At 39.0% G+C, this 24,616-nt stretch overlaps 2 protein-coding genes across 2 annotated transcripts; one reads left to right on the forward strand and one right to left on the reverse strand.

Annotated features, from left to right (window-relative positions):
• Positions 1-684: 684 nt before the first annotated feature.
• LOC108137057 (mitochondrial import inner membrane translocase subunit Tim23) lies at positions 685-1,832 on the forward strand. Its single transcript, XM_017258564.2, has 4 exons — positions 685-923; positions 1,045-1,327; positions 1,380-1,549; positions 1,612-1,832. Exons 1-4 carry the CDS (start codon positions 872-874, stop codon positions 1,725-1,727), a joined length of 621 nt encoding a protein of 206 aa, XP_017114053.1. The 5' UTR covers positions 685-871; the 3' UTR covers positions 1,728-1,832.
• A 178-nt stretch (positions 1,833-2,010) lies between these two features.
• LOC108137058 (thyrostimulin beta-5 subunit) lies at positions 2,011-2,915 on the reverse strand. Its single transcript, XM_017258565.2, has 3 exons — positions 2,790-2,915; positions 2,559-2,703; positions 2,011-2,491 (listed from the first exon to the last, which is right to left on the reverse strand). Exons 2-3 carry the CDS (start codon positions 2,576-2,578, stop codon positions 2,011-2,013), a joined length of 501 nt encoding a protein of 166 aa, XP_017114054.1. The 5' UTR covers positions 2,579-2,703; positions 2,790-2,915.
• Between the last annotated feature and the right edge of the window lie 21,701 nt (positions 2,916-24,616).

Consider the following 24,616-nt stretch of genomic DNA (forward strand, 5'->3'; position numbering starts at 1 on the left):
TTATCTGTATCTTTATCTTTGGACTCGATGTTCTGATATTAAAAAATTTAAAGGATTTCGTAATAGTATTGCTAAATCTAGTAATTAATCAAAGGAATAAGCACTTAAGTTTTTCTAAAGTTTGAAGGTTTTTCCACCAAAAAATTTATATATGGGCCAAATTTCGGTCTGAAATTGAGAAAAAAATAATTCCATTAATTACATAAAAATATATTAAAGAAAATAAAAAATCCTTTTTTGTAAAATTCTAACTGAATGTAAACCCTTAAGCTATATCAAACAAGTTAAATATAGCTTCTCCATAGCTAGCTGAAAATAAAGTTTGAGGTTGCAGGTTCGAGATCCAGAAGTTCTTGTTAAGAAACGAAGTTATAATGAGTATTTACACTGAGTATTTGCTTAAGAGACTTACCGCGCAAGCACCAATAAACACCCACATGAGACACGCTTTAAATAGCCAAATGTAAAATTGTACAACCTTTAATGAGTTTACCACTATCGTTTACTATCGAATTTAAAACCTCGGTAGTGTTGCTAAACTAAAATATTCGTTATATCGATACTATCATGAGTGGCCGACCCTGCTCTACATAATCATTGACGGTAGTCGGTGTGAATAAGACATTGCTTTTAGATGTTATTGTTGGATTTGTGCAGCACTGATCTGGGCTGAAAAAAATTGTTAACAGTGTTGAGAAATAGGCATGCTTGACAACAAATGTCACCTCAAGTGCGGAACAAAGTTAGAAATCAAGCAGAGCACAAGAATTTTTGTTGTCTGTTGTTTAAAGCGAACCTGAGTTGAGTTCGCCGGCTAATTGAGACGAAAATTATTATACCCTTCTTGGCAAACACTTAAATAAATTCAAAAATGAGTGACGACTTTCTAAGTAAACCATTCTCTCTAACGGCCGCACCAGTCGGTAAGTAAAGAAACTATTTTTTTGTGGTTACGCAAGTGACTCGCTTGTTTCTTAGCCGACCTTAATATTTTTTTTCTGATTAATTGTTAAATGCGTTTACCGCTCCTACAATGCACTGCAGTTGATGAAGCAGCAACAACCAAATACACTCCGGTTATGAGCTCATTTAGTAATGCTCCGGTTTCGCCGTATCTGAACTATGATTCGCGATTCCTTCAGCAATCTCAACCTGAGTTCATCTTTCCCGAGGGAGCCAACAAACAGCGTGGACGCTTTGAGCTGGCCTTCTCACAGATAGGCACTTCGGTTATGATTGGAGGTGGAATTGGAGGCCTCGCCGGCGTCTATAACGGTTTTAAAGTTACAAAGGCGCTCAATCAGACGGGAAAATTACGGCGAACACAGTAAGTAAACTGTCTAAGGGTGTTATTATTATTAATGTTTCTCAACGTTAAGGTTAATAAATCATATTATGAAGCAAGGCTCAGGCACGGCAAACACGCTGGGTACACTGGCGGTGCTCTATTCGGCAACTGGGGTGTTGTTGCAGTTTGTTCGTGGTGAGGATGATCACGTCAACACAGTGGTAGCAGGGTCTGCGACAGGGCTGCTGTACAAGTCAACAGGTAAGCATAATAGCTTTAAATTATGGTTTAACATCTTGAAAGCGTTACATCCAAATTTGCAGCTGGCCTTCGGGGATGTGCACTTGGAGGCGCTATTGGGCTAGGCATCTCGTCGCTCTATTGCTTATACTTGTTAGCGCAAGATAAAAGCACAAACTCAAGCCAAAAATTCCAGTAGACGGCTTAGCTTTCCAGCACGAATAAATCTTTTATGCTGTAATTAATCAAGTAATTTGAAGTTTTGTTTTTTGTTACAAATAAATATTTCTTAAGGTTGTCTGTACGTTAAAGTCGTTCTTTATTCAAATGACCAGACTTAATACAAAATTCTTTGATGCTAACAGAATACACTTAAAAAACAAATAGTCGTCCGTGTTATGTGCAATTATGCATATTGTATGTGTATAAAGCCACCACATTGCAATAAATTATTACATTTCGTATCAACCACTACGCGAGCCCTAATAGTCTAACTCTTCGGTATCGGCTCCTACGATAACGGCCTTGCTACCACCCTCCATTACGTTATTGGCTGGAGCTTCGCAACTAGTATCCTGCGAGGAGCACGTCTGGCAGTGACAATTTACTGCCTCCATATACTGGTAATTGCTAACACTTGCCTCCGCCTTAGGGTGACAGTTTTTGAGAATAGCTACCATTGGTTGGCGCTGTGCGTGGACACAGACTGGATGAAACGAGCGCTTGTAAGGGAACTTCCAATCGGATATCTCGCTAGAGTCGCACCGCCCCCAGCACGACCAGACACTTACATAGTCCCAGCACTCGTGACCCATAAGATCGGACTGCGTCACTTTATATGTATACACGCGACGATGGCAGCCCAAGGGAGCAGATGTTGGTCCGCTGTTAATGGGCTCAAGTTCCACCAACTTTGAAGCGGAAACACGCAGCATATACGTTCCCGTTGAGAGAGCTAGAAACCTAAAATAGAGAAAAAAAAAACGCGGGTCTATCACCACAGCATTCTTTTTATTTCAGACAGCCTTACAAAACTGCGCAGCCAACCATTATAGTTTGCGTTGTGGCGGAATTCCCTAACAACTGCTTTGGTACCAAGTAACATCGCCTATTTATACATTGTCTGTCTACTGAGTTTGCGCTGCCAGCAATAGCACCAAACAGCGGTTTTCCCCCTTAATGCGGCCGAAAATAGATAGTTTGTGTTGAAGACTTTACTTTGCATATTTCGATTCGTTTTACTTCGTATCTCGGCAGTTACCATTCTGGATTCGTATTAATTAAAGCGCCTTGTTTACTACTGTTAATATGCGATTTAATGTTGAAATAAAATCTGCACAAAATTAAACATTTTTTGGTAGGAGGTTTGGTTTATGATTATCTCCAGTTGCAACGCAAACTACTAAACTGTTTTAAACTTTTCATATATTATATAAACGTACATTTACTTAATACATTTTAGTTATGGTTTTTAATAAACGGATACGGAAGCTAGCTAATTTTGATTTGGAGAGTTTCAATTAGTTTCACTGCGAGAAACTCGGCATAGAACCGCATTCTGATGTCAGTGAGATATGTAAATGGCAGCTTTATCAACCGATTTTGATCAAAAGTTTTAAATTAAGTTTATAACTTGTAGCCAGATAAGAATTTAATCCATTGGTGGAATGAAAAAATAAATGAAATTTAAGGGGTAGGTTCTAAATACTATAAAAATATATTTTAAGTCAAAAACAAAAATGCACTTAAATGAAAACAGATTATCTATGTACATTTTACGCTGCGCTAATAATCGTCATAAAACCGTATGTGGCTGCTATAGGATATAGTGTAACGAATACCGTTTGCCAGGCTGGTGTTCAATCTTTCGTTCGCAGTGCACCCTTTTGCTGACCAATAAAAATATAAGAAAAATAAAATTTAGTTTTTCCGTAGAGTATTTTTTTGGTTTCAGTAAATTTTCCAAAGTATTGGGTATTTATTGGGTAATTTCATCATTTATAGCGATGAAATGTTACCCCAATCTTTAATGTATTGATTTAGACTTCATCTATTCAGAATACTAAGAATTGATTGACTTTACAGAGAATATGCCCCAAAAACAATATGCTAAAAATGGAAAACAACCTTGTTCTTTGAATAAAAAAGTTTATATGTATAACTTACAAGTTTTTAGTGAAAACCATAATTTAATAAGAAAATTAATGGTTTAAATAATATAAGCATTAATCCGATTCCATCTCAGTTTCGACTTCGCTTTTGTCGCTTTCACTTACTGCTGCTTTTAAGAGAGTTAAATTTTTTTTTTGTGTCGACTTCCGTTTAGTTAATATTATGAATCGGAGCTAGTCAAAATCAACATTCAAAATGCCATGGTTGCTCTTCACTCTATCCTTTTTTTTTTAAATAACATTCTCTCTCTTTTTGAAGTCCTTGTTCCGAGCATTATTGTAACTTCCAAAACTGGGCTTTGGAACATCTTTAACTATTTTAGTCGCATTAATATTACCACATTTCTTCAACTGGGCTTGCGTTGCAAAAGCTTATTTCGGGAAAAAAGTGATCTCTCTTTAAGTTCTGGCCCTCTTTAAATTGGCATCTACGCCACATTCCTCAAAAGAAAGTTCCCTAAGGAAAATTTTTACTTAAGGCGGTATTCTGGTCCAGAAATTTGAAAAAATCAATTTTTCTTTGTATTTTATGTTTTAACTTTAAAATATATGATCCTTTAAAGATTTTTGAACATTCGAATTATGGGGTCCTAGCCATTATAAATGTTTCCTAAACCTTAAACGCTTTTTTTTCGAAACTACTTTTTTGAGGTGGTTGACATAATATTTCAAGTTCTACTGAACCGATTCCATTGAAATTTGGTATATATCTTGCTTACACTACTTTGACTTGAAAAAATTGTAAAATTAAAATTATAAGTATTTTTTAAATATTCGAAATGGTCGAAAGTGTCAATAAAACCCATATACAAAATTGTATATTACTTGAAAAAAATCCAAAAATTCAGGCTTTTAGACCAGAATACTCCCTAAAATAAAATCTTTGACTTTATCCATTCCGTATAGGAATTGACAAATCGACTGTGGTTCCATACATTGTACAGTTTATTCGAATTTTTTTTTGTATAAATAAAAATAAATAAAAACTAAAAAAAAAAAATTTTAAAATAGTTAAGGGTTAATATTTATACCCTTGCAGAGGGTATTATAATTTCAGTCAGAAGTTTGCAATGCAGTGAAGGAGACATCTCCGACCCTATAAAGTATATATATTCTTGATCAGCATCACTAGGCGAGTCGATCTAGCCATGTCCGTCTGTCCGTCCGTCTGTCCGTCCGTTTATATGCAAACTAGTCTCTCAGTTTTAAAGCTATCTGCATGAAACTTTCCCAAAAGTTGTCTTTCTATTGCAGGTAGTATATAAGTCGGAACGAGCCGGATCAGACGACTATAGCATATAGCTCCCATAGGAACAATCGGAAAAATAAATGAAAAAAAATTAAAACTTTTCTGTTTTTTAATTTTTTGTTTAGTTCTTCGACATATAGCAATGGTTAAACATTTCAGAATTATGGTTTGAATTTTATCAAAATCGGACGTCTATATCATATAGCTCCCCTAGAAATAATAAAAATATGTCGCAGTTCTCAGAAATATTTGAATTCGATGAACGCTGAAGTTATTTGGCGCCCCGATTTGGTTGTCGCTTAGCATAAGCAGCTGGTTCCTGGTAAAACATGGATTCTAGGAATTCCTGCTCTAGTATTTGAAGGGTGGTCAGTTTTGAATTGGGCTCTTGGTGCGATCGGGACTTACTGCGCAATCGAAATGGCAGACCATGAAAACACTCCTTCTCCGTTATCAGAAGTGGGATCGGCCTTGCCACAGGACAATGAAAGTGTTATAGCTGCATTAGAAGCTCAAAATCGTGCCTTGTTGGAACTTGTGAAATCAATGAACACACCGCGAGTGCCATTAACGGAAGTTAAACCGAATTCCATATCATTGCCGAAATTCGACCCTGATAGTGCGGGCGCGGATGCAAGTGCGTGGTGTAATACAGTTGCATTAATATTTGCTGAAGACAATCTACAAGGCAGTGCTCTTGTCATGGCACTCAGCAAAGCTATGCAAGGAAGTGCTTCCCAGTGGTTGGCACAAATTTGTTTCAGCGGCATGACATGGCCGCAATTCCAGGAATTGTTTGTGCAACGATTCGTTGGTATCGAGACCCCGGCAGCGACGTTGATGAACATCTTTAATGGGCGTCCAAATCCAGGAGAGAATTTACCCGAATACGGAAGCCGCCTGGTGACGTCGCTAAGGTCAAAATTCAAATCAATTGAATTGGAAGAGCTCATCGTATCCATCGCATCTTACAAACTTGGATGCTCGCCTTTTAAAGTCAATGTTTACGGGCGCTGTTAAAACCCGCAACGATCTGCAGCAACAATTAAAGGCGTATGCGTATTTAAAACGCAACGAATCCTTTGGAAACGAAGTCGAAAGGAAGAAAATGAAACTACCATCTCTAGTGAAGTGTCATCACTGTGGGCGTCTTGGCCATAAGATTGCGGATTGTCAAAAAAGGCGAACGGACGAGAGACAACGGACCACCTCAACTCCAGGACAACAACAACGCGCAGTCAACAACAGGACCTGCTTCAAATGTGGGGAGTTCGGGCACTATGCTTCGGAATGCCCACGTAATCGACATAATCTCAAGGAAGTCGAGATTAACAAAAGAGTAAACTTGGTGGCCATAGAACCAAAGGGAGTTTTGAAACAATTTGGTGAGTCTATTCCATTTTGTTTTGATTCAGGCGCTGAATGTTCTCTTGTAAAGGAAAGTGTAACAGCGAAGTTACAAGGAAAGCGTCAGTCTAGCACAGTGGTTTTAAGGGGCATCGGAAACGAACCGGTGTGGAGCACAGTACAGATAATTTGTAATGTTAATATAAACGAACATTTTCTTGAAATATTGTTTCTCGTTATTATGGATACTTTTATGAATTTTGATATTCTTATTGGAAGAGATATTTTAAGTCAAGGCTTCGGAGTCGTAATTGAAGCAAATAAATTTGTTATTTATAAGCCTAAAATGGTACAAGCACTGTCGTATGAATTAAATCTGAAAAATCGTTTTAATTTTAATAAAGATTTAAGTGAGCTTGATAAAGAAAAATTAAGTGAAATATTAGAAAAATATTCCAAATCATTTATAGTGGGCATTCCACACACACGAGTAACAACAGGGCTGCTCAGCATACGGCCCATTGATCCACATAAGACTGTTTAGCGTCGCCCATATAGACTTAGTGAAGAAGAAAAGGCTAATGTTAGGGAAATGATTAACGAATTATTGTCTGCAAAAGTTATACGTCCTAGTAGTTCCCCTTTTGCTAGTCCGATGATGCTGGTCAAGAAGAAGAACGGTTCAGATCGTTTATGCGTAGACTACAGGGAACTAAACACAAATACGGTGGCAGATAAATACTCGTTACCACTTATAGCTGACCAAATAGCCCGTATGAGGGGAGCTAGTTTCTTTTCTTGCTTAGATATGGCTAGTGGCTTTTATCAAATTCCAGTTCACCCGGACTCGGTCGAACGTACTGCATTTGTAACGCCCGAGGGGCAGTATGAATTTCTCGCCATGCCATTTGGGTTAAAGAACGCTCCATCGGTGTTTCAACGTGCAATAATTAATGCTTTGGGACCATTAGCCCATACCTATGTTATTGTTTATATTGACGACGTTTTGATAGTTGCAGAAACGAAAGTTCAGGCGGTACCTCAGTTAAGACAATTCATAGGATTGGCTTCCTACTTCCGGCAGTTTGTGCCAAAATTTTCAGAGTTATTAAAACCATTATTTCTACTAACTTCTCAAAATGCAAGGAACTTACATGGAAAGACGAACATGAACAACTTAGACAGAAAGAAATTTTGACAAGTTCTCCAGTATTGACCATCTTCGATCCCAAACACCCTGTCGAGTTGCATACAGATGCAAGTATGGTTGGTTATGGTGCCATTTTGATGCACCGAATAGATAAAAAGCCGTATGTAATCGAGTATTTTAGTAAATGCACAACTCCAGTCCAAATACCATTTTTACGAGTTAGAAACTCTCGCAGTGGTGAACGCCGTTAAACATTTCAGGCATTAGTTGCAGGGTCTCGAATTTGTGATTTTAACGGATTGCGATTCATTAAGGGCTAGTCGTTCCAAGACCACATTGACGCCGAGGGTACACCGGTGGTGGGGGTACTTACAGGCTTTTCAGTTTCGCATTGAATATAGGAAAGGGGAGAGAATGGCTTATGCTGATTTTCTGTCTCGGAATCCTCTACCCGCCCAAAAAAACTCCCACTTAGAAAAGGTAGTCGAGAAGCGCATAAATTTAACCGAGGTCTCCGACAACTGGCTACTCGCCGAACAACAGCGCGATCCAGAAGTTTCTGAAATAATCGAAAAGCTACGTAACGACGAATTAGAGGAATATTTACTAAAAACTTATGAGTTGAGAAAAGGTATGCTTCATCGAAAAATACAACGCAACGGAAGAACACGCTGTCTGCCCGTAATACCCAGAGCTTACAGATGGACTGTAATAAACCACGTACACGAAGCTGTAATGCACTTGGGTTGGGAAAAGACATTAGATAAAGTTTATGCGCACTATTGGTTTGCCCACATGTCAAAATATGTTAGGCGTTTCGTAGAAAATTGCATTACATGCAAAATATCAAAAGGCTCTAAAGGTAAAGTGCAGGCAGAACTCCATCCGATTCCAAAAATAGATATACCTTGGCATACTCTGCATATCGATATTACAAGGAAATTGAGTGGCAAGAATGACCAAAAAGAGTATGTCATTGTTATTATAGACGCCTTTACTAAGTTCGTATATTTGTATCACACTTTGAGTTTAGATACGGAAAACTGTGTGAGAGCAATGAAATCTGTTGTCTCGTTGTTTGGTTTGCCAATGCGTGTGATTGCCGATCAGGGTAGATCTTTTGCCAGTTCCGGATTCCGCGAGTTTTGCTCTTCCCAGAAAATTAACCTTCATTTGATTGCCACCGGCGCCAGCCGATCTAACAGGCAAGTTGAACGAGTAATGAGTACGTTTAAAAGTATTCTTACAGCGGTCGAAGCAAGTCAGCGCTCCTGGCAAGATGCGCTATTAGAAGTTCAGTTAGCTATTAATAGTACGATTAACCGTGTCACCAAAGTAAGTCCTTTGGAAATAATGATCGGCAGGGAAGGAAGGCCATTCGGTTTGTTGCCTATTACAGAAGAAGAGGAGGTAATAGATAGGGACAAAATTAGAGCGCAAGCCAAAGAAAACATTGATCGGAACGCCAATTACGATAAAAAGAGATTTGATAAAAACAAAGCAAAGATTGTAAAGCACCAGGTTGGTGACTATGTTTTGATTAAAAATGAAGAGAGAAATCAAACGAAGCTAGATCCTAAATTTAAGGGGCCATTTGAAATTATTGAAGTTTTGGAGGGAGACAGATATAAACTAAAGTCGTTAACTAGTAAACGGCAGTATAAATATGCACACGAACATTTACGGTCTCTACCTGATACGCAAATACTTGCAGAAATAGATGAAGAATTTGATCGTTCGATTGATGAAAATAATTAGCTCCGAATGTCATATGTGTATACGGCTGCACCACGATTCTGTGTGAATGCGTGGCGGGAGCATATGTATGTGTATACGGCTGCACCATGATCCTATGTGGATGCTTGGCGGGAGCGTATGTGTAAATCCTACGAGGATGCTTGGCAAGAACAATTGTGTGAGACTGCACCACGATTCTGTGTGAATGCGTGGCGGGAGTATATGTGTATACGACTGCACCATGATCCTGTGTGGATACGTGGCGGGAGTCAGGAGGACGAGTTGATGTCCAATTGGAAATAAAGAGAAATTGTGAAAATGAATATTGTTGAGATATAACAAGAAACGCTGTTATTGGTTGTATGTTTATGAAATAATTGAATGATTTAGATTAGAAGCTAATGTCAATAAATAATTGAAAGGAATACTGCTTGCTGTAAAGCTTAATGGGTCATGACCACGCATACACGAGGACGTGTGCAGGTCAGGAAGGCCGTGTCGCAGTTCTCAGAAATATTTGAATTCGATGAACGCTGAAGTTATTTGGCGCTCCGATTTGGTTGTCGCTTAGCATAAGCCGCTGGTTCCTGGTAAAACATGGATTCTAGGAATTCCTCGTAGCGCGACGGCATTGCCAGATCTCTTTTAGAGTGGCGTAGTCGTCGAGTGAGGCCCGGTCGCCCAAGAGAGAGAGAGAACCGGAGAGCAAGAAGTTGCAAGAAGATGAGCTCTGGTATTTGAAGGGTGGTCAGTTTTGAATTGGGCTGTTGGCGCGATCGGGACTTACTGCGCAATCGAAATGGCAGACCATGAAAACACTCCTCCGTTAAATATATAAAACAACTATCAAATAATTGAGCTCCAAATCATCATAGATTCAATGTTTTTAAACATATACGAAAGTAAATCATAATTTTAGTGTTTTCAAAAATGTTTAATTCTTGCAATAGCTGCAAGGGTATATGAACTTCGGCTTGCCGAAGTTTGCTTTCTTTCTTGTTATTATTCCCACTTTCAAGAAAGTTATATTTTTTGTGAAAATCATCACTCAAAGTGACAAAAAAATATTATTTTACCTCTGCAAGGGTATTATAATTTCAGTCAGAAGCTTGAAACGCAGTGAAGGAGAAACTAAAAATGTGTCTTCTTTATTTTTTGATTTTGAAAAAAAATTCTTTTTGATTTCTTAATAATTAGATAATTTAGAATTACGATTTTAATTTTATTCAAATCGGAAAACGGTATCATTTAGATGCCACAGGAACTATTAACAAAGCTGCCAATCATCATGTTTCTAAACTTATACGCAAATAAATCATAATTTTGAATGTTTACAGGTATATATAATTTTTGCGATAGCTGCAAGGGTATATGAACTTCGGTATGCCGAAGTTTGCTTTCCTTCTTGTTTTTTTCTTATTATTAAAAACGAAAAAACAAAGTTTCAACTTTTTCTTGGCGCTGCATCAGCCCGAGTTCAGCAAAAACTTAATTAAAATTCATTATAATTCATTGACTTAAAATAATTAAACCAACATCAAACGTAAAAGGGATTTTGAATTTGAGCAAAAGAAATTAAATTATTTAACCAGCTTCAACTTCACCATATGTATATGTAATTCGTCCCAAAATTGCACTCGAAGTTTTCAATATTTAGTTATGTCGCAAAAGCGAGCTTGAAGTTTTAAAGCGCAAAGAAAAAACGGTAAACAGAAACTGAGAACTGCTGGAACCGCAAGCTGATTGAAACCTTGAAGATGCGCTACCAGGCAAGCTAGCGTTGATGACGATGCTTATCTACTCAATTGGCGGGTGAAAAGTAAGGGGAAGGAAGTTTTCTAATCCTTCGCTTTCCGTTTAAATCAGTGTATCTTTTGTTTTCCGCATTTTCTTAAGCGATCGCGCACAGCTCGGGTCTTGAAGATATTTTTTTTAATGTTAAGTGATTTAAATGCTAAATAAAGATTGTCATGCTGGGTGATGTTTTGGGGCTTATATACATATTTACATATGTATGTGCCGCCGCACTCTGATTTTGCTTGGGGCAAAGCGTTTCTGATTTGGAAGTGCTTTTGCCACCCAGTACTTCGACCAAACTGCATCGGGCCTAGGCGTGCGCCGCTGGACGCTGATCTCGCTAAGTTTGGCTTGGCGTGGCAAATAGAAGCTGATCGAATATTCTCTTGGCGCTTATAAGCACAGTTTTCCCAGCTGCCGCCTTCGGGATGTGTCCTGCCTATGTTGCTATGCAAATGTTGCCAGAAAAAGGTTGAGCCAAGTGGGCGAGTTGCTGGTATCTAACAGATACATTCTGGTACAAGCGCCTTTACAAATCTTCCCTACCGAAATCAGACTGACGATCGCTATGTGTAAAGTGTAGCCAGCACTACTGCTTTGTATGAGTTTTGGGTTTCCCATTTCTGTGCATGCCCACCACGTCCTTCTCAGGAAGGTGTCGGCGGTCGTATCTTGTCCAGCCAGCACGTCAGCTAAGCAATTTATTCGAAATTTGAGAAGCGGAATCGTTTGCCCATTTTTTGCCCACTTTTGCCCACCAATTCGTTTTTTTTGCCCACCTCCAGTTTTAAAAAAATTGGAAAGTTCGAAAATTTTCAAAAACCTAAAAGTTGACTTTTTAAAACTTTTTTTTTTTATCGCAAGAAAATTGGTTGCCCACCTTTTAGAATTTTGAAAAAGTAAAAACTTTGGAAAATATAGAACTTTTACGTTTTCATAATTTTTTACCCAATAAAATACATTTGCCGAAGGCAAAAAAACAGTTTTTTCGAAAAAATAAAAACTGCCCATGTTTGCCCAACTCTTAAAATTTCAGAAACTAAAAAAAAAATTCGCTTGCCACCTCTTAAAATATGATTTTTTAACAAAAAACGTTAGCCGGCGGTTTTTAAACAGCCTTGTCCAAAACAAACATTTGCCCACCTATTAAAAATAGTTTTTTCAAAAAAATAAAAGATGCCCATGTTTGCCCACCTTTTAAAATTTAGAAATTAAAAAAAATCTATTTGCCCACCTCTTAAAAATAATTTTTTTTAACAAAAATTGTTTGCCCATCTCTTAAAAATTTCTTTTTCCAACAAAAATCCTTTGCCCACCTCTAAAAATTTTTTTTTTTCGAAAAAATAAAAGCTGTCCAAATTCCAGAATCTAAAAAAAAAATCGTTTGCCAACCTCTTAAAAATAGTTTTCTAACAAAAATCATTTGTCGACGGCTTAAAAATAGCTTTTTTCGAAAAAAGTCGTTTACCCACCCATTAAAAACAACTTCTTCGAAAAAATAAAAACTGCCCATGTTTGCCCACCTCTTAAAATTTCAGAATCTAAAAAAAATCGTTTGCCCACCTCTTAAAAATTTGTTTTTTAACAAATATCATTTGCCGACGGCTTAAAAATAGCTTTTTTCGACAAAGGTCGTTTGCCCACCCATTAAAAACAAGTCTTTTCGAAAAAATAAGAATTGCCCATCTCTTAAAATTTCAGAATATATAAAAAATCGTTAACCCACTTCTTGTCAAAGACAGTGATCGGAAAACATTGTACCGTTTTCGGAAAAACCTAAACCTAAAACAGGGATTTTTGAGTTGAAATTTTAAGCATAAAAATATTTTAATCAAACCTTAAGGATTTGTTACATTTGAGGTCTGCATGTTTTTTACCTGAAACACTTGTCGCCATTTAAAAAATCATTTTTTTCCTCGATTCTCATACTAGGTCTATAAATCGATACCAAGATTGCACAATAAGTCTATTTTTGTGTGAAAAGTGAAGTGAAAAGTTGTCGCGATAATTGAAAACGCTTACCCTACGGAACTCTTTAAATCTCCCTTTGTAATCAAAGTGACGTGGAAAAGCACGAAATTCTAATTGTCAGTGTTTATCTTTTCATTTCGAGATTCCTTGTGAATTATGTTTAGAATCTTTTTAAAGACTTGCAAAATTTTATATTTTGATTTCCATTTTAAATATCACTTTAAATTGACCTGATATTGAATTTCGTGGTTTGTCATTTTTGTTGGTGCATAAGTGTCATCAGTGTTGTGACATACAAGGAATTTAAGTGAAGTGGCATAGCACGAAATTCTAATATAACCAGTATCATTGAGCTCATGTTGTTTCCTTGTAAATTTTGTTTAAAGTCTTTTTAAAGACTGGTAAAATTTTCAAGTTTTAATTTTTTTGTTCTAAATTTCAATTTCAATCAGTTTTAAATTTATAGTTTAAAGATTAATTTAATTTTTCTAATGTATTTTTTATAGACTGACTTGGTATTAGAAATTCGTGCCACTGTTACTTGCATTTAATTTAAATTTGTCTACGATATTTATAGTGAAATGTTTTAAAACTGAATCACAAGGTATTACTCCTGGAAAAGCTGCAAGTATATATATATTACTTTCTTTATAATAATATTACTATACGTTTATATACCAAAAAAAGGATATAATTTTTAATTTTCTTTTTATTTTAAGCTAAATAAAATTCTAAAATTAAAAAAAAATATATATATAGATATAACTTATTGTAACACATGTGATAAGTGTTTTAAATTATATGTTTTATTTTGTCGCGCTAGCATAAATTATATAACATACATAGAAAACTTATTTTTAAGCCTTTTACATTATTTGGTGCACAGTGTTAATAAAGTGTTTGGTGCACAGTGCTAATAAAGTGTGTGTGTTTTTGCTTAAATTTTTGTGAAGTTTTTAAGGATTTCCTGACACAATGCCAGCCAAGTCAACTGTTCTTCTCCCCGCCTTTGTGGATGTACTTTGCAGCGTAAACATGTTTAAGGAAACTGGTGCTCTTAAGCCAAGAAACCATAATGTGTGGATGGAAGCCAGTAAGTGGTTGCAAGGAATGATCAGTGCAAAGACTCTGAATTTCTATGCCCGAGATAACCGGAACGATGTGATTACTGTGGTAAATCAACGCTGTAGCATAACGGAGCTGGATAATACTAAAACATTGAATGGGTTCCAGATTATAGAACCAAAAAAAACCCCTAAGGTGGATTAAAAAATGGAATTGCGATCAAAGAACCATCTGCATCCTAACTGGACGGATACTATTGCCAAGTACTTATATAAAAAAGTTCCACTGTCTTGTTCCTTGAGTTTTAAAAAGACTAAAATATCGGACAAAGAGGATAGTATATGGCTACGGATCAAGGGTTACTGCAGTGAGTGTAATTCCACATTTAAAGGACATTGCTTGGTTGAACCTGAACAAAATTGTGCCATCTTAATATCTATTTCGGTGCCAGATACACGAGGAATTCCAAATAATAAAAAACGACGATGCACAGTATCCAGACGACTAGAGATAAGAAAGGAACCGCTTTTGTAAACTTCGTGAAGAGGCCATTAATAGGCACCTAGGAATAACCAAGGATTGGGATCCAATTTCGTCATTATACCTCAAATGCAGGATGCATCATGGATATCGGATTGGATGAATTATTCAGCATTTACTGCAAATTAAAACATACTCGTACATTTCACGGATCAAAAATATAAAAAAAATTGTGTCCACGCCAGTGTTGTTTTATTAATCGCGAAACCAAACAGGAATACGAGTTATGTATGTGTTTTTATATCAAATTATGATGCATGGTGACGACAGTATATTTTCAGTGTTTCAATTGCTTTCGGCCAAGCATGATATTGCTAGCATTCAATTCTGGCTTAGTCGATTTATTTTAAAATCTGGACGCTTCCCACCGGAGGTGGTGTGCGACTTCTCCTTGGTGCTACTTAATGAAATAAGCTTGAGCTTTAATGACTGCCGTTTAAATGAATATCTAGAAGAAGAAAATAGAAGAAAATTTGCAACTGTCTCGAAGCTACACCCGGCTTGACATCAGCCACCTTATAAAAATGATGTGCCGAAAAAACCTTTTTAAAGGAAAATTACCAAACGTAAATCTCGGCTACGACATGTGAAACAAAGGATTAAGAAGTAGGCAAACGCTTTTATTTAATTCTGACATTTTAACAGGTGGGAAAACATAGGCATCTTTTATTTCTTTGAAAAAATCTATTTTTAAGTAGGTGTGCAAACGTTTTTTTTCGGACAATGCTGTTTAAAAGCCGTCTGCAAACGTTTTTTGTTAAAAAATGATATATTGAGAGGTGGGCAAACATATGTTTATATAGCTTTGCTGTTTTTTAATATTTTTGTAGTTCTTCGACATATATTAATAATTAAATATTTAACTTTTTTATTTTGTAATTTTTTTTAGAAATTCATTTTGATTATTTAATTAGTTCAGGATTATGCTTTTTATTTTATTAAAATCGGAAAAAGATATCATATAGCTGCCATATGAACTTTAATAATTGAGCTGCAAATCATCATAGCTTCAATGCCTCTAAACATTCAAGCAAGTAAATCATAAGTTTAATGACTTCAAGAATATTTAATTTTTGCAACAGCTGCAAGGGTAAATAAACTTCGGCTTGCTTCCTTTCTTGTTTAATTGTGTATTCAAATCACAGTCTAACAGACTAACAGACTAATTTTTATCAAGCTCCGGTAGCGTGTGGACGTGTATTCTTAACGCTCCGGAAAAACAAATAGTTACTCAGTCGAAAGCGTCGAAAAAATTTATAAACGCGAGGTTTTCGATTCGCGGTGCTAATTCGCATATCGTAAGCTAATTAATTAATCTTTACGCACTAACAATAAACAAATGAGTAAGAACGTGGATCAGCGCACTCAACGCCAAAAACAGCAAGACGAAGCCCGGAAAAAGCCCAGAGAGAGCAAGACAAACGTCGTCTCTCCTTGGCCCGTAACAATGCTTATTCCTCTTTCACGAGTAATACTCTAGAACCGAAAGTGCAAGAAAGTGCAACTTTACTGACCGCCGAAAACCAGAGAGCTAGTTCTTGCTCTCCCGCCCTACTTTTCACCGCTCAAACGCCATGGAGTGAGCAATGCAAAACTCCAACCGAGCTTCTGCCACCTAGTGCAACAACAACAGTAACTACTACGTCAACCACAACGGTTTCTGTCGCGGGTAAAGCAACAACACAACTAAGTCCAAAAATCGGGTCAAACGGCAAAATCAAAGCTACGGTAGGTGAATTGAATTCCCCAAGTGGGTTCGGCCATGCAGACAGGCATGGATCGCTACATTAATATTTCCAAATCGGACGGCAATATGCCCAAAATAAACCGTACCAACAATGGCCCTGAAAATCTCGGTCCATTAAATAAAAATTGATTTTCCATTCTGGCGGAGCCTGAAAAAGAGTCTGCAGAACTAGCCCCAAAGAAACTTAATCCACCACCTATCTTTGTTCGGGAGAAGATCTCCAACGTCCTAGTCAACAAAATAGTTAAGCTTGTCGGAAAAGATAACTTTCATGTTATTCCGCTTATGAAAGGAATATAAGCTAAACCAAACTTCAAACCAAAACAGAATAAGATTTCCGAGCAGTGTCGAAGTACTTAAACGATGTCAAAAAGAATTACTACACGTACCAGCTGAAAAGTTGCAAGGGCTTACAAGTTGTGCTCAAGGGAGTAGAACCCGATGTGACCCCCTCCGAAATTATAGAGACTTTAAAAGAAAACGGTTTTTACGCAAAGCATGTTAAAAATATTATAAGCAAAAACAAGAAGACGCAACCACTTTTCAAGGTCGAGCTGGAGCCAGCAGAACTTTGAAAAAAAACGCAGTGCACCCAATCTACAAATTGCAGTACCTTCTTCACCGTAGGATCACAGTAGAAGAGCCGCACAAATGGAACGGGTCAGTGCAATGCACAAATTGCCAGGAATACGGACACCCCAGGGCTTACTGCACCCTTAGGTCAGTTTGTGTAGCTTGTGAAAACTGCCACGGTTCCGAACCCTGCCCTGCCATCAAGGAAGACTCTCTCAGTTTACAAGGAGATGAAAAGTCGTATGCCACGAGCGACAACGGCCAGCCAGAACATATTCATGAAATCACAAACGACACCGGAAGTTTTCTTCGCAAAAGCAGCCAGGTCATCATTTGAGCCCTCAATTGCCACCAACAGTATTTCCTACGCCAGTGCTCTAAGATCAGGCACAGCTCACATAGAGCCGAAAATCGATAACATACAGCAGCAATAAAGTAACATGGAAACTATGATGATAACTTTGCAACAAAATATGATGGAATTTATGTCCTTCATGAAAACCACCATGCAAACTCTAATGCAAAACCAAAATATCTTGTTACAAATGCTTGCAGCTCAGCAGTTCAAATAAATTATGCCTAGCCGTCGAATAACTCTGTAGAACGCCAATAGTGTTTCACGGCATATACCTGAAATAACTCAATTTCTGAACGAAAACCACATCGACGTTATGTTGCTGGCAGAAACGCATCTCACCAGCAAATATAACTTTCAAATACGGGGGTACACGTTCTACGGCACCGACCACCCAGATGGTAAAGCACATGGCGGCACCGGAGACCGCATCAAACACCACTGTCACCAACGGTTTGCAAAAAATTATCTGCAAGCTACAATTGGGCAACTGCAACCTTGCCATTGCCGCTGTCTACTGTCCACCCCGCTTTAAAGTCTCCGAAGATCAATTCATGGACTTCTTCAATTCACTTGGAGAAAGATTTATAGCAGCAGGTGATTACAACGCCAAGCACACACACTGGGGATCCCGCCTTGTGACCCCCAAAGGAAGGCAACTATATAATGCACTCATCAAAACATGCAACAAACTGGACTACGTTTCACCAGGCAGTCCTACATACTGGCCTACAGATCCTAGAAAACTACCTGATTTAATTGATTTTGTTGAAGATAAATGTTTTAAATTCAAAAAGATATACCATATGTGGTATATTTCACTTTTCCAGCCTGCGGTCATACTGGCCGAATATAACCTAAAAAGCTGTCGAAGAGAGTAAATAAACAAGTGTTTAATTTTCAAGAAATATTGTTTATTTACTGGCCTAAATAACTAATGAAGTAAAAGTTATAATAGGTTATGGGCCCAGGAACGTTTTGTTCAGTTTTAACTAAAAGAAAAAAGTAAATTTTGCTCGATTACAATGGATTTGGCGAAGCACGTCACGAAGCTCTCAGGTGCGACCGATTGGCCGATTTGGAAAAGAAAAATTAGGGACCTGATAGATTATCACGACGGTGCTCTCGACGCCTTGGACGGAAAGATCGTCAAACCGGATCCATTGCCAGAAGGTGCCTCAACAGAAGATGAAAAGAAGCATAAGGAGAAGAGCGACTTTTTTCGTAAGGTTAACAGCTATGCAAAATCCATGATTACCACTGCGATCACGGACTCGGCGTACCAGAAGATCATGGGCAAGGAGACAGCACACGATACGTGAAAAGCCCTGAAAAAACAGTTTGAAGCAACACCGAAGGACCAGGTATTCAGTATATGCAACGAGTTTTTCGCTTTCTCTTGGAATCCAGGTAAAGATGTATCAACCCACATAGCAAAATTGCGTAGTCTATGGAACGATTTAAATCAAGCTTTGAAGGCTAAAAGTGAAACTGAGCTGCCAGATTTAATACTTGTTTGTAAAACGCTACATATTTTGCCAAAAACATTTGAAACGTTCCGTCAAAGTTGGATGCTCTTGACAAAAGAAGAAGAAAAGACTTTCGACGAATTAACTAATCAAATTGTCATGTTTGAGAGAAATTTTAGAACAAAAGAAAACGACGAAAAGGAAAGCCAGGAGGCTTTTTCTACCACAGCACAAAAGGAGCATCGTCAGGATTCAGGAGCATCTGGTCGGAGATTCGATACCTGCCACTATTGCAAGAAAAAGGGACACTGGATCAGGAACTGCATAAAATGGAAGAAGGATGGACGTCCGAAGCCGAGCTACCAGAATGCTGAACAAGGAAATTGTGCAGAACCAACGTTAACTCTCGTCTCAGTCCACAATAGCGTGTTTGCAGCAGAGGCAAACTCAGAGGTCGACTGGTGGATAGACAACGGTGCAACAAAACACGTTGTGAAGACTGCGAAGTATTTCGAGCATTTTGAGAAGTTTGAGAATCCGAGTTGGATCAGAGCAGCTGGAAATGAAACCTTGTCAAATTTGGGCCAGGGCACAATCAAAGTCAAAACAATTGTCAATGGTAAAATTCTTTTTCTTTCTTTGAAAAATGTATGGTTTGTTCCCAATATAACGAAGAACCTGTTTTCAGTTTTGGCTGCCCAAGACAATAATCCAAGTAGTCGTTTAGAGTCGTCAGCAACCAAGTGCACCCTCAAAATAAACGACAAGATTGTCCTCATTGGAGCCAGAGAAGTTGGAGGAACACTCTACAGAGCAGCGATCGAGCCCATACTTCCAGAACGAAACGTCGATGTCAACGTCGCAACTTCAGGAACTTCAATTATCCAACTCTATCACGAGAGGTGGGGACATCAGGACAAGAACCACATCAAGGACATGCTCAAAAGAGACATGCATTCAAGTCAAGCTTAGTAGCTTTTGCGAGCCTTGCATCCTTGGAAAGGCGCATCGATTGCCATTTGGAACGAGGAAACCAGGATGAAGCCTGATTTCAGGCGATGTTTGCGGCCCATTTGAGGATTCTTTCCAGAAGGAGAGGTATCTTGTAGTTTTTAAGGATCATTTCACCAGGTTTCGATACGGGTACATCGTCAAGCAGAAATCAGAGGTCAAGGACGTGCTGCGACACATGGTTTCTCACGCCAAGCAACAAGGGCACACAATTCGAGAATTCCTGAGCGACAATGGAGGAGAATTCTACTGTGCAAGAGTGAGAGAAACTCTTCAGGAAGCTGGTATAACTTTTCGACTCACCGCTCCCTATACTCCAGAACAAAACGGTGGTGTCGAGAGAGAGAATCGAACGATAGTCGAAATGGCGAGAACTTTCAAGTATTCTAATCCAGAAATAAAATTTCCAGAAGCAATTTGGGCAGAGTTGGTCAGCACAGCAGTCTACGTTCTCAATAGGACGGGCAAATCTTCATTGAAAGGTCTGAGCCCATACCAACTTTGGCTGGGCAAGAAACCAAGAATCAAACATCTTCGAATCGTAGGATCGACATTCCATGCCAAAAAAGGAAAGAAGATGGACGAAAAAGCTAAAAAGGGGTACCTGGTGGGTTACGACGGAGATGAGAGATATCGTATTTACTTACCAGAAAAGCACTAAGTAGTCGTGTCGAGGGACGTAAAATTTCAAGAGAAATTCAGCAATTGTGAACCAGGCGCCAACCTACCTTTTCAAGATTTTGGATCCAAGGACGTCGTAGAAGACAAGGAAGAAGAAGACGCGGATTTGCACAAGAACGAGGACGAAGACACACTTCAGGAGCAAGACTTGAAAGAAGACACAGCCGAAACAGGAAGCGAAGACAATTACGAAACCGGAGTAGAAACAAGCTTTGACGAAGAAAACAACATGCAACCAACGCGATTGAGGGATCGTTCGAAGTTGAAGAGACCGGAGCATCTGGATGACTACGTAGCAGCAACCGAGAATTTTGTGCTGGAGAGTCCAGATTCCTTCCATGAAGACATCAACAGCAACGTCGAGTGGAAAAAGGCAATGGACAGGGAAATTGATTCCTTACATCAGAATGAAACTTGGAGCTTCAAGACTCCCCAGAGGATCGAAAGCACTTCCGTGCAAGTGGGTTTATCGAGTCATACCCACCCCGACGGAAGTATCGACAAATACAATGCTCGCTTGGTCATCAAAGGAATCGCCCAGAGACGAGGGATTGATTACGACCAAACTTTTAGCTCTGTCGCAAGAATGGAAACAATCCGCTCAGTGTTGAGCGTTGCAGCCAAAAATGATATGTTTTTGGTCCAGTTTGACGTCTCGACAGCTTTTCTACACGGTGAATTGGACGACAAGGAGATTTACATGCAACAACCTGAGGGATACGAGCAAGGACAGGGGCTTGTGTGCAGATTGAAGAAGAGTCTCTACGGGCTTAAGCAAGGGCCGAGATGTTGGCAAGAACGCTTCGGAGGTTTCCTGCGGAAACACAATTTCAAAGTCAGCGAGGCAGATCCATGTCTCTACATCAGGGAAAGGAATGGCAAAAAGATTCTACTCGTTGTTTATGTAAATGATGGACTCGTCGCAGCAACAGATACGAAAGATTTGGAAGAATTTTTGGACGAGTTAAAATCAGAGTTCAAAATTGTCTCAAGCAAGACTGAATGCTTCTTGGGACTCGAAATCAAGAAACAAGAAAATGGACTACAAATTAGTCAACAAGCATATGCCACAAAGATTTTGGAGCGATTCAGATTCTCGGATTGCAAAGCTGTTTCAACCCCACTTCTCAAGAATTTGGAAATTACGACAGCAGGGAAAGAATCAGAGACGACTGCGTTCCCTTATCGCAAAGCTATCGGAGCTCTCATGTACCTCATGCTTGGAACTAGGCCAGACTTGGCTTTCAGCATGGGATTTCTTTCAAGAACGCTTGAAAATCCTGCGAAAGAAAACATTGCACAAGAGGGTTTTCCGTTACATTTCCGGAACAATCAACGTTGGGATAGTCTATCGGAAACAGAAGAAGGGAATCCTCGAATGCTACAGCGATGCTGACTTTGGTGGATGCACGAAGACTGGGAGGTCTACATCAGGGATCATCATCATGTTTGCCTCAGGAGCCATTTCATGGAAAAGTCAAAGGCAGGCTATGGTGGCCATTTCTACTACAGAGGCTGAGATCGTAGCAGCCAATGAAGCTGCAAAAGAAATAATTTGGCTTAAAATATTGTTTCAGGAAATCGACAGACCGAGCCCCGATTCTCCAGGTCGATAATGCTGCTGCTATGAGACTGGCCCAAAACCCCGAGTTCCATCGCAGGACGAAGCACATAGCCAACAAGCACTTCTTCATCAAAGAAAGAATTGCTGAGGGAGTTTTTGGGATCGAACAAATCCCGACTGAGGAACAACTCGCATATATGATGACGAAGCCGATCCTCAATACTCGTCTCCGGATTCTTTGCAACAAGATTGGACTCTTCCGAAGGAGAAAAACACCATTTATTTTCGCTTTATATAGAGTCATAAAATTTTCAAGTTTGTCAATTGAATTGTTATTCTTGAATTCTCACAAGAGAAAGTGTTGAAGATAAATGTTTCAAATTCAAAAAGATATACCATATGTGGTATATTTCACTTTTCCAGCCTGCGGTCATACTGGCCGAATATAACCTTAAAAGCTGTCTTGTTTAATTTTCAAGAAATATTGTTTATTTACTGGCCTAAATAACTAAAGAAGTAAAAGTTATAATAGATTTTGCTATGACAAAAAACATTCCTCCCAATCTAATATCTGCAAAATCGCTTTTGGATCTATCATCGGACCACTCACCAGTGCTAATAACTTCTCTTCAAAACCTGGAACTAATCGAGCACCCTTGCAGGCTGACGTCGCATCGAACCAACTGGCTGAAGTTCAAAAAGTGCGTTAGTTCCCACATTGAACTAACTCCACAGCTCAACATCAAGGAGGACATCGACTGCTATGCCGATGCACTGGAGTCTGTACTCGTCGCAGCAGCCAAAGTCTCTACACCGCAAGGGAGGGATGGGCACACACACCAGCACAAGACTAACCTTGAAATCGAACAGCTTGTTTTGACGTGCATAATCCCACATCTGCAAGAGCACAACGTTATTCCGGCACATCAATTTGGCTTTCGAGAAAGCCACGGAACAATAGAGCAAGTCAATGGATAAACAACAGAAATACGTACTGCATTCGAGCTTCGGGAATACTGCAGTGCGGTATTCCTTGACGTTGCGCAGGCTTTCGACCGAGTCTGTCTCGATGGCCTTACTGCCGGAAAACACTCACAGGATACTTGAATCATACCTTTACAACACAGCCTTCGCGAGATGCAACAGTACAATATCCGACGATTACACGATAGATGCTGGAGTTCCACAAGGTAACTCTATTTCTCCTCTACAATGCGGATATTCCAACGAACGAGCGGCTAACTACTTCCACATTCGCAGACGATACCGCGATCCTAAGTCGGTCCAAATGCTCAATTCAGGCAACAGCACTACTTGCTGATCATCTCGTGGTAGTGGATAGGTGGTTATCAGACTTGCGTATAAAAATAAATGCGCAAAAGTGTATACACATGACGTTTACTCTTAACAGACAAACGTGTCCCCCGCTAACTCTGAATAACACGCCACTTTCACAAGCTGACGATGTAACGTACCTTGGCGTCCATCTAGACAGGAGACTTACATGGCGGAGACATATCGAAGCTAACAAAATTCATCTAAAACAAAAATCCAATAGCCTTCATTGGCTCATAAACGCTCGCTCCCCCCTCTGCCTAGACTTCAAGGTCCTGCTCTACAATTCAACGCTTAAGCCAGTCTTGACTTACGGTTTCCAATTGTGGGGAAACGCGAGCAGCAGTAACATCGATATTATCCAGCGAGAACAATCAAAAATCCTGAGATCTATCACTGGGCCACCTTGGTATGTTCGGAACGACAACATCTACAGAGATCTTGGCATTCTACCCGTAAAAGATGAAATATCAAAACAAAAAGCGTCCTACCACACCAAACTAACTTCTCATCCAAACCAGCTCGCCAGGGGCCTAGCCAGGGTTTCCAACCGGACCCGATTACAACGAAATGACCTTCCAGCTCAGCAATAGTTATTAGAGCCCTTTCATCTCGCGTCAGTCATCTTGACTGTCAGATATAGTTTTAATTTGTAACGTACACACCTAGGTGTACGATACAATTTTTAGTAGTATTTAAAGTTATAGGTGTAAGCGTCTTATCATGAATAATAAATATTAAGTTAATAGTATGTAAGGTTATAGGTGTAAGCGACGCATAATGAATAATACATATTAAGTTGAAACTGAATATTAAGCAGTAGTTAAGTTAAGTTCCAAACCCGAGTGGCAACGCCAGCCGATATTTAGTGAGTAAAGAAAATACTAGAAATACTAGAAATATACTAGAAATCCCGAAAGCGGGAAAAAGGGAGCGTGGGGAAGGTGGTCACACACCGATCGAGCAGGCGGTCTCTTGTGTCGGAATGGTAAGACGGGGCGTACGTGTCTCCCGCAGTAATTTTCCGTGTAATTCGAGTAACGCCTCGACCGCGCGACGACAAATTAATAAGGGGCTCTCGTGCCGGAAAAGTAGAATGGAGCGGACGTGTCTCCCTTAACGTGCTTGCCGGATAATCCGAGTGACGCCTCGACCGCGCGAAGGCACGCGGTCAGTGAAGAAGTGGACTAGTGAGTGTTTTTGAGGTTAGTGTATGCAAAATTCCTATCCGTTAAGCAAAGACGGTGTAGCGGACTCGTAGGAAGATAGTAGATCAATAAAAATAACATAGAAAAATAATAAAGCAAAGTAAATGATTGAATTCCA

The sequence above is a fragment of the Drosophila elegans genome, unplaced genomic scaffold, assembly GCF_018152505.1.
Source record: "Drosophila elegans isolate 14027-0461.03 unplaced genomic scaffold, ASM1815250v1 contig_397, whole genome shotgun sequence".
Lineage (NCBI taxonomy): Eukaryota > Metazoa > Arthropoda > Insecta > Diptera > Drosophilidae > Drosophila > Drosophila elegans.

Coding starts and splice junctions, on each gene's coding strand:
- LOC108137057 (XM_017258564.2), top strand. CDS start 872: ATGAGTGACGACTTTCTAAGTAAACCATTCTCTCTAACGGCCGCACCA. Junction 924..1,044: donor TCTAACGGCCGCACCAGTCG/GTAAGTAAAGAA, acceptor AATGCACTGCAG/TTGATGAAGCAGCAACAACC. Junction 1,550..1,611: donor GCTGCTGTACAAGTCAACAG/GTAAGCATAATA, acceptor CCAAATTTGCAG/CTGGCCTTCGGGGATGTGCA.
- LOC108137058 (XM_017258565.2), bottom strand. CDS start 2,578: ATGGTTGGCTGCGCAGTTTT. Junction 2,492..2,558: donor ATGGTTGGCTGCGCAGTTTT/GTAAGGCTGTCT, acceptor TCTCTATTTTAG/GTTTCTAGCTCTCTCAACGG.